Source organism: Homarus americanus, unplaced genomic scaffold (genome assembly GCF_018991925.1).
Source record: "Homarus americanus isolate GMGI-L3 unplaced genomic scaffold, GMGI_Hamer_2.0 scaffold16430, whole genome shotgun sequence".
Classification (NCBI taxonomy): Eukaryota; Metazoa; Arthropoda; class Malacostraca; order Decapoda; family Nephropidae; genus Homarus; species Homarus americanus.
In genome coordinates this window covers 6,356,313-6,366,682 of record NW_024729259.1, presented here as the reverse complement: position 1 = coordinate 6,366,682, position 10,370 = coordinate 6,356,313, and the positions used below count along the sequence as shown (strand labels likewise).

At 36.9% G+C, this 10,370-nt stretch overlaps 1 protein-coding gene across 4 annotated transcripts; it reads right to left on the bottom strand.

Annotated features, from left to right (window-relative positions):
• Positions 1–447: 447 nt before the first annotated feature.
• Positions 448–7,080, bottom strand: LOC121866481 (elongation factor G, mitochondrial-like). Of its 4 annotated transcripts, none has more exons than XR_006088983.1 (4): positions 6,006–7,080; positions 3,633–3,785; positions 3,280–3,397; positions 448–1,509 (listed from the first exon to the last, which is right to left on the bottom strand). XR_006088983.1 is itself a non-coding variant. In XM_042366194.1 (4 exons), the coding sequence occupies exons 2-4, from the start codon at positions 3,780–3,782 to the stop codon at positions 1,496–1,498; spliced, it is 282 nt and encodes a 93-aa protein (XP_042222128.1). In that variant the 5' UTR covers positions 3,783–3,785; positions 6,006–7,010; the 3' UTR covers positions 448–1,495. The 4 variants fall into 4 exon arrangements, 2 of the variants coding, with proteins under 2 accessions (XP_042222128.1, XP_042222127.1); XM_042366194.1 differs by having other exon boundaries at positions 6,006–7,010; XR_006088984.1 differs by lacking the exon at positions 3,633–3,785.
• Positions 7,081–10,370: the final 3,290 nt, after the last annotated feature.

The following is a 10,370-nucleotide window of genomic DNA, read 5'->3' as shown; positions in this document are numbered from 1 at the left end:
AATGGAGTCAAAACCGGCTCATCAACAACATGTGGGTGAAGTGCTAGACTGCACATGCTAGCAGGATGCTCAATGGCTGAAGGCGGTAAGTGTATGACAGCTGCAGCACTTGCCCTTTCTACAAAGTAAGCTAGACCTGACATTGCACCTCAACTTTGTCCCTTATACTACCTGGGGTGAAAGTGACGAGTTTGACCTTCCTTCTCTCAGCGCCTCATATTGGGGACTTGTACTACTGAACAGTACTGCAAAAATGTCTCCCTAGAGCCCAGGATCAAGTCTCAGAACTCAAGATTTGTTTAACATAGTCCTGAACATTTCTTCATAAGCATTTTGTGATTTACTGTAGCTGTAAATGTACATTATGAATATAAAAGATAATGTGCTAACCTTGCCATTTGTTTGTACCGTACCCTCTCACACCATGTGCAGGGAATAAAATTTGAATGCAGTTTACATATTTATTTAGTTATAATTGTATAAATACTGTAATAAAATGAACAAGAAAATTATTGTTAAAGAAAAAATCAAACCTTCACTGGAAAATTAACCCAATTGAAAATGTTGTGAAAGAGTGGAGAGATATCAACCTGTAAAAATTAAAGTCCAAGAATATGGCAAAACAGGCACTCTGTACCGAGATTGTTGCAGTCCTGTAAAAATAAAGGCAAGGATAAGCTGAAAGTGCCTGTGATTATTTTTGTCACATGCAGGTGAAATTAAACATGAAAAATATGCCCATATGAACAAATGCCTTCTCCCATGCGGGACAAAAATGCTTGCATGAAGCGGGCCTAAATTTGAAGGGTTCAAGGTGTTTATTTGGCTTTGTCCTTAAAAAACTGGACAAACAAATTTCTTCTCAAATTTGTCAGGACAAAGGAAAAAAACAAAATACCAGCAAGTAAATTTCAAAGGTTCCACATAATCTGCTCAGCCTTTAGGCAACTCTAGTCAGAGCTAAGAAGATGGTTGGGTATTGAAAGTATTGGTGAAGATTTGCTTAGAGGTAAGCTGAGATGGTTTGGGTTTGTGGAGAGAATGGAGGTACAAATTGGGCCAAATGATGTGTGAGTCTAAATGTGGAGGGGAATAAGGACAGAGGCAGCCCAATAATGACATGGGAAGATGCTGTAAGAAATTATATTAAATTTGAAATCCTGAGGAGAGAGGCTACATGAGAAAATACAGCACGAAGAGCTCCCATTAAGTAATCATTGCTAACCCATGCAAGTGTGAAAAATGGCCTTAAAATATCAATGTTGATGATACCTCTTTCATACTTAAAAATTAGCAAAGACATTTAAATATTTATCATATTTTATCTTCTGCCTCTTTTTTTTGAAGGCTTTGCATTTTCTTTGGGACATATAAATTCACTGATAAGATCTTCCATTACAATACTTCTTCTTTTGCTGGCCCATAAGAATATTCCATTGCAAATTTGCCTTTTTCCTGTGTTGAGGATTGCAGTTCTGTGGCATACCCAAATATGTCATTCAGGAGAACCTGTAAAGATAATATTCATCGATTAGATTGAGCATGACTAAGGTTAAAATCCTTCCTGTTAGACTACCTAATAATCCATGAAGAATCTGTTCTAAGTTTAAGAATAACAAAATAAAGTGGGTTTTTGTTTATTTATTAAGTAGATGCATTTAACTTATACTGAAAACAGCTTCCCTTGATTTGTTTTATATAAATATGAGGGTCTTAGTTTCACAGTAATGCATAACAATCTCTGTATATAGAATTCAGACATCCCAGACAACACTTAATCTGCAGCACAGACTGCTTGTGTGTGACATGTTGCTAAAAAGCTACACAGAAAAGAAGGTATACAGTATGTGGAATACATACAACATGACTACAGGTATACACATAACAAAGAAAAAACGTTGAGAGAGAGTGGCTAGGAGCTTGACTCTTGGAAATATGCAAGTCCACCAACTTCCAAAATTTATTACTGTACAGTATATGATAACCGTAAGTGCTACAGGATATTTAAGACCAACTTTCTCTTCCCAACATTACAAGCTATACTATGCACTTAAATTTAATACAATAAATCTCATAGGTATAAAAAATAAAATAAAATAAATTATAAAAAGATTTTGGTGATTTTTTGGTATGCCTTTCGTTTTTTGCAATGTTCTCCCAAATTATTAACCATATAAAAATTTGAAAGCCACCTTTGGAAAGCTCATGAAATTCTGCTTCTATAACTATGATATAAAGTACTTCATACCGATAGGTGTGTGAAAAATATCCGAGATATGATATTGGAAAAATAAATAAATCTTTATTAAGAGTGAAAAATTATACGTACTGTAACGTGTGTATATATATTTTTTCATCTTCTCTACATATTTATTTTATGACTTATGTTAAAGCCAAAACAATAATGGAGCCAGTGATGTATAAATTTACCACAGAACGAAGATGCCCAGACAGGACGTGAGTGGTGATGATAAGTTCCATTATGACTTTCGTTGTGGTCACAGAAACCTAATAACTTTATTGCATGTGCCAGTGGGTTAATCTTGCACAGTTTCATTTGGTATTCATTCGTGTGTTGTGTTGGGTTTTAGTGTTGCAGGTTTATGTTTATTCACTGTAATGTTTCTCATGACTGGTATTATGAGCTGGGTAACAACCAGAATGGGATGTCTCACCCCCTCCTCACACTCACACCTGCTAACCTGGGCGTTGGCACACTTGATATTCAGAAGCCATAGCAAAAACAGTCCAGTGGCCTCGGGGTGACCCATGATGACCAGCTTCAGGGACATCCATCCACGTGCGACATGACACTAAAGCTGGACACTATACTGTATTATGCAAGTGAAGATGGAGCAGCCTCTCAAGGTGCTATTCCTGAGTTTGGGCTCCTGTACTATCAAGCAAAAACACCAACGTATGAAATGCTCACCAGGCAACCTCTGTGCAGGTGCAGCACACCAGGCCAGAAAATACAGTAGAGAACAAGGGATGGGCACAGGTTTGGTTGATCCTCTAATACTCACAAAGACACACTTTTTATGGAGTTGTTCAGGTTCCTAAACAACTTATATTCTCATTCCCTTGTGTATAAGCATTAAATTAATCCATTTCCCAGACATCTTTAACCTGAATCATCACTTGGAGCTGATCACCCAAATGTTTCATCATATTGTCAATCATTTCATCATTGAAGAGCAGAGCCACACCATCTTCTACACACTCCTGACTTTACCTCTTAACACTAAGACATTTCATGTTTACAAATTATACCCATACCTTTATCACAGATTGCTTTGAATCCCTTTTCAGCAGCAGGAATGAACTGTTTTGGAATGTTGGTTCCCATTGTTTCATCTTTGAAGATATTTTTTGTGTTTTCTTCATGTGAGAGTGGCTGTAACAGAATTTGGGCTTCAATTTGGGAGTCTTATATCTCTCTTAATTATTGTAGTACAGTACTGTATATGACAATCACATAGTAACATCCAAACTAAATCCTAAACATTAATTAAATTTTGAATTCAGTATGTTCCTTGTACTGTACAATAAAGCATAAATATTAGTCTTTTTGTGATTACACTAGAATATTGTTATTTAAAACATTTATTCACTTCTTAATTTAAACTTACCTCAACAATTCCAGTTACACGACCATATTGACCAGATCCACCAGATTGCTTCTTATGGAGAAAATCAAACTCTACTGGACCAGCAAGTGTCTCTCTGAAGGCCACCTTTGGTTTTCCCATTGCCACTTCACATCCATACTCTCGCTCCATTCTCTAAATAATGATGTTAATTAGTCAATGACACATTAACTGCTATTACTAATGCTGATGAATTTTTACCTGTTCTTTACAGACTTTTCTTATCAAACAGGTACTGTACATACATAACTAAGACAAAGCTGTTTCACCAGCTCCACTACAAACTGTATGCATCTTCCACGAATATCCTTTTTAAACTCGTATCCGAGGTATGGATGTGGGTCTAAGTACTGTAGTCATGGACTGAATCTCCTTCGTGCCAAGGAATGGCACGAATAGGCAAAACCGCAAATAGTAACTTATAATACCTTAGTGCACTACTGTATAACTATACAGTACCAAACAACCGGCCAGCCACGGCACCACTCATCCCCTCCTTTAACTTGTCTAATAATTCAACTTTCTTTGTCAGGGTCATCACTGACTTTTGCCTTTTACATTTCACTCCACTAGCATCACTAGCACTGACACTAGGCAGTGTTTTCGGAGCCATTTCACACAGAAACTTTAGTTTTGAGAATACAACACGAGATGCTGTGTGGGGTGACTCGTTGCACTGTGGGAAAAAGCTTGCAAGCTAGCCACCATCTGCTTATTGCGAATTGTCAAAATCGTGAATCGCAAACCCGCGAATGGGAAGGGTCTACTGTACAGTATATGCCAGACGGAAATGGACACAATTGAACTTAATTGATTTTACGTACTTTTCCGTCTTCGTCTCTGTGAGAAGATGCTATCAGAGCATCACACATGCCCAATATTGACTGACGACATCCAGTTGTGACCAATAATGAATCGATATCACGCAAACTTTTTTAGACCAATCACATTTGAATTTTTTCAAAGGAAGCAGCCTGGGTACGGCGGTCCAACGAATTACCCAAAAGTACCCAAAAGTATATTAAATCAGGGTAAAATCTTAACGAATATATGTTTTACATCAATAAAACCTAATAATGTTTTCATTGAAATGTAGTCAAAATAATGAAATAATAAACAGCGATAAATGCTAAATTCCAAAGAGTCACCTATCCAAAATGGAGATATAATTACCGAGGTGTCTGTTACTTTGGGGTATTTAACATAGCCTTAGGATAGGTTAGGTTAGGTTAGCGAAGTGCATCACGATGGATCTGAGTTATCTCCCTTGTTCACAAACTCTTTGGAATTTAGCGTTTGCCAATACTGAAAGTTTTCCCCGTTTATTATTTCAAATTACAAATTATTTTTACAAAATTACACTAAAAATATTATTAAACATGTTTTGCGTATGTATAACAGATATTCGTTAAGATTTTACCCTTATTTGCTATACTTTTGGAAACTTTTGGGTACTTTTGGGTAATTAGTGGCTCCCTGGGTACGGATTTGAATTTCATTGAACAGCCTGAGAATGGCCGTGGTGGAGGTTGGTTGTCATTGGTGCTCCTACGATTATTTTAAGTTTATTGCTGAGTTTTACGAGAAAGACGATCATTCTATCCACTTCTAAGGTAATGTACTTTCGGACATGGCACGCCCCAAAGTTTTAAACCACTGAAACATTTAGGTTAATTTAAGCTAGGTCTACCGGGAGCCCCCTTGGCTAGGGGTTAGGTTAGGTGACTCATTTTCGTGTTCTCCCCCACCCAAAACCCCGATTTCCCAAGCTCTCCCCCATTATCGTTGAGGAGGACGGGGGCAAAAAATAGCAATTTCCGCCAAAAAATGAAGGTCAAATTCGTTTAAAACACAACAAAATACACTGGAAAAACATATTGGTCAACCTCTAGGCAGCAGTGATTTTCAACCCTTTTCATCTCACGGCACAGTGAGCCAGGCACTAAAATGGTCGAGGCACACCATCAGTATTTAAGGATAGATTAGATCATTTAAAATAATTAAGGAGAGAATTTAAAACTGCCATTTGGGCTTTTAATGAACAGCACATTTGTTTATTTATTGCATCATTGAAAAAAAGGAGTTTAATGCGCTCAATAAAAGTACCAGTAATGTCAAAACGTATCCAAATGCTATTTTTTAAAATGCTATTTAAACTCCTGTGGCACACCTACGGATGCTTCGCGTGCCGCGGCACATTGGTTGAAAATCGCTGCTCTAGGGACTCCGAAAGTAAAAACTTACCGAAATGCCATAGAATAAGTGTCTTAGAATTGTCTAAAATACTTATTCCAAAACTTAATATCCTAAAAATCCATGAGTGACTGAAACGATAATTTTACTATCTTGTCTTACCTTATTTGTATGGTGGGTAGAGAGCAGCTGTTGCTAGCATAAAGTGATGGAATCGTTCACCTTGATCGGGAAATATTTTGCGGAAGAAAACTTTGGCAAGATAACTCTCAAAATGCTCTTCCCTTACTCCAAATTTTGGAATCTCGTTGCGGACGTCTCGCCACAGACGTTTGATGTTATTGGTGTTGGTGGAAGACTCTGAGTCTTTTGAGTTTTGGGGGTTGTCACCAGTCTGATGAAAGTAGCCTTCTAAAGAAATGTTCCTGAAGGAACTCTGCCTATCTGATACTATTGTTGTTCCTTCTAAAATCCAGTCTTTAATAACTTCAATCAATGTTTCTTCACTTCTGTCACCAACAGTTACCAAAAAAATCTTCTTGCCTCCACGTTCAATTCCCCCCAACACCCAGTTTCCTCTAACCTCTGCCTTGTCGCACTTTCTTTGGCCAAATTCAGCTTCATCTACTTCTACAACTGTTCCTGGACCTCCGAGTTTGCTTGATTTTGTTTCACAGTAATTGATAATAATATCTCGCATGAAACTATACCAATCTATGATGGTTGCTGGACTGAGTTTAGTTTCGAAACTTGCCGTTTTAATAGTTGTTCTGTTATCTATAAATAAGTACATCAAATAAAGAATGTCTTTCAGTGATATTTTAGATCTTTCAAAAAATGTGTCTTTAAGTCCAGTAACTCTGAATTTGCACACCCTCTTCCTATAGGCCTTTCCGTGTTTTAGCCGCACTACTTTGTTGCATCGAAATTGATATTTACTATTCAGTTCAATTACAGAACCACAGCTTGTACAGTTAACAGTCTTTGTCAGAAGATGGTGGTCAAACAAATAGTCTCTAACTTTCTTTTCATCAGAGACAATCTCAAATAATTGGAAAAGATTCACTGAACATCCTGTACACATATTGTTTGGTCACACCACGAGAGTTATAACTGTACCCAGGTTCACAAACACTGATGGGAGCTGTTGTGATTGTACTAATTCTATAAAGAAGTTCTTAAAATGGCGATAGGTGGCGGTAGTGTGTCTCCTCTTGGCCATTCACTGTGACTGATACATAACACGGTAGGGCACGTAAGCCAATCATGTCATAACAAAATTAGATCCAGCAGGGTGCACTTGTTGAACTCGTGAATACTTATGATAACCTCCACATCCATCCACTTATGATAACCTCCACATCCATCCACTTATGATAACCTCCACATCCATCCACTTATGATAACCTCCACATCCATCCATATCTAAACAATGAAAACTATATCAACATAGTAAATACCGAAATACTTAAGAATAAGGTTTTAGAATTTTAGAAGTTAGGTAATATTTTTAAAGGTTACATTGGTGTTCTTTATAGTATTTTATCCCATATTTTCCCTCTTCAAGCCCTGCCCAGTTTGAGCAACCAATATTGTTGGTAATTGGAAGTAACAAAATATCATGTACTGCTATACACTGCTAAAGCATTGATCAAATATCCCTTATATTATATCGTATTTCTATATGCTGTATATGGTGTATTGTACACACTGCTAGATGGGTTGAAATACTTGTTTCTTAGCATTTTCTAATGTCATTACTGAAAGCGAAATTTTTCAGTTAATCTTATGGTCACCAAACCTAACCTACTGAATTTTACCATAAACGCCTTAGATGAGAGCAGGAGCCTAGGTTGTTAGATAAAGTTTCCTATTCCTGATTAGATATAACATAAAGGTTACTCTCATATCTGTGGTTAGAACCTTGGCAGCCTTACCTAACCTTGGCTTTCAATCTTCCTAGTTTACAATGACTGTCATGACAATCTTGATCTACTTTGTAATTTTAATCATGTATTTATAGGTAAAAGCACTTGTGATAATGCATATACTCTGATTAGCAATTGTTTACTATTGGTATGCTTTACAAAGTAATGTATTAAAATGTTTTTACTATTCAGGAGGATCAAGCCGTGTACCACCCCTGACTGCAACAGAAGAAGCAATGGCTAGGGGGCGCTTGTGGTAGAAGCGGTACCGCTCTTGCCTCGCAAGCAAGATGTCACGGGTTCGATTCCCGGGCAATTGGAAGTTGTTTGGACACTCTTTCTAGCCCCCTTGGTCCCTGTTCACCTAGCAGTAAAGTAGGTACCTGTTGTAAATCGAAAGGTTGCGAATTCGTATTCAGGGAAAGTTGTTGGAGCTTCTAAACTTGGAACTAACACAATCCGGAGGAGTGGTGACCCGAGGATCACACACCCAACACAGACAAAACCAAATACGTGCGCTATGCGCTAACCAAATAAACGCAGTCGTGTAAAGCCACGGCACTATCTCTCCCACTACAATTCCCTTCCTAACCTCCTGCTCCTTCCCCTGTCATCTTCCCCGCTCTGACTTTCGCTACCAACAACTTTTGGAGCTTCTATACTTGGAACTTGGAAAGCAATGGCTGGTTAAATTAGTGGTGTTTGTTTTATAAGAAGAGCAATTTATTTTCCAACTGTAGCCTCGGAGGTGGAAGGTTAGGTAAGCCAGTTGCAAGCATGATGAAATCGACGCATTGGTACAACTGAATCGGGGAGGGTTACCATATAAATTTACTGTTAATTTAGTTTAGGCTAGGTTAGATTAGATTCTGTGCAGGAGGTAGCAATAAATGCCTTACAAGAACTTGAGTAGATGGCCTCGGCAAGGTTTATTTTATCTATTTGTATTGCATACAATTCAAATATGTAGCAATTATTGTCTATTTTGAGGATTGTTATATTTTCTTTTTGCTTGCAATTGATAAATCATGTACAGTACAGTAATGAGAATCTTTGGGTAGTTACAGTATTTCCTTTATCAATTATTATCTGCTACTGTAAAATGCATAACTTTTTTATCTTGTGATTCAGTATGGTAGGAGGAAAGAAAAAATATTATTTATTTTTATTACAATGTTTTCCTGTGTACCTACTTATTAAAACAATAAAAGTGTTAAACTTCATTTCAGTTCATTGTCCCTTTATTTCCTCGTAGTTTTTATGTGAAATGTTTCAAAGGTATCTTATATACATCTTCCTCTGCAAACTGCAAGCTTCAAAGTAAAAATCTGAAATAAGGCCCTTGGGCAAGTATCCAAGAAGTACCCATGACTCATTTCTGTGTGCCAACAGTAATCTACCTAGGAATTACAGACAAAATGTTCATAGTTAAATAATACCTAACTCAATCTAAGTTCATCAAACCTAATAAAAAATTGGGGTAAAAATTAACAGCGGTATAGCATTTTTTCCTAGAAAAAGAATTATGTTCATAGATTTTTTTATGATACATTCAGTAGTGATGTATTTAAGCTCCAAAAATTAATGAAATGTATCTTACCATAACATAACCTAACCTTACCCAATCTAATCTTATCTTACCTTACCTATCCTATCCTAACCTAACCTATCCTAACCCAACCTTACTTTACCTACCTAACCCAGGAAAGTTACAACACACATGGCAAACAATTAAGTTCTCTAAAAAATTTCTCCAATATATACCTATAAATCTGTTGATATATAAATGTAGCATTTTAACCTTTGATTATCTCTGCGATTGCATTATAAAAATGGAAAGGTTAGGTTAGGTACGGTAGGCTAAGTTTAGGTTAAGTTAGGTAAGACATGTTAAGGTTAGGTTATGTAAGGATATGTTAGGGTAAGGTACATTTCAACAATTTTGAGGCAAAAAAAAAAAACAACTACTGATTGTATCAAATAAAGAACCTATGAAAACATATTTTTTTTTAAGAAAAAATGTGATGACACTGTTCTGCAATCTCTCTCTCTCTCTCTATATATATATATATATATATATATGCAAGTAAATCACTGTAGGTGCGCGTGATCTAGGTATATGCTGATAACCACAAGGAAAGAAGAAAACACGAAGTTCCCAAGCGCTTTCGTGTAATTCACATCTTCAGGGGTGAGTACAGACTAGAGAGAGTAATACAAATCAAGGTGTGTATATATACAGAGGAGGGTGAGACCAGGTCCACAATGGTCAGGTATTAGGTAATGACCCTACTAATCTTTAAATAGCACACAACGGTTGGTGGTCAGGTCAGATGGTCAAGTGACCCGGCCTTCTCACCTGATCACAAATCTTCTTAATTACAAAATTGTCCAGCTTGTACATGCCGTTACTCAAATTCATGTTGAATGCTTCGGTATGTTTAATAAGACTAGATTCCTACTATCAATTGAATTACATGGTAATATTGAGGAGGCATTATCCCAGTCAATGCAATGCTTGTTATCCCTCAAATGAACAAACAGAGCATTGGATTCCTGGCCTGTCCTAACACTGTATTTGTGTTGTTTAATTCTAGTT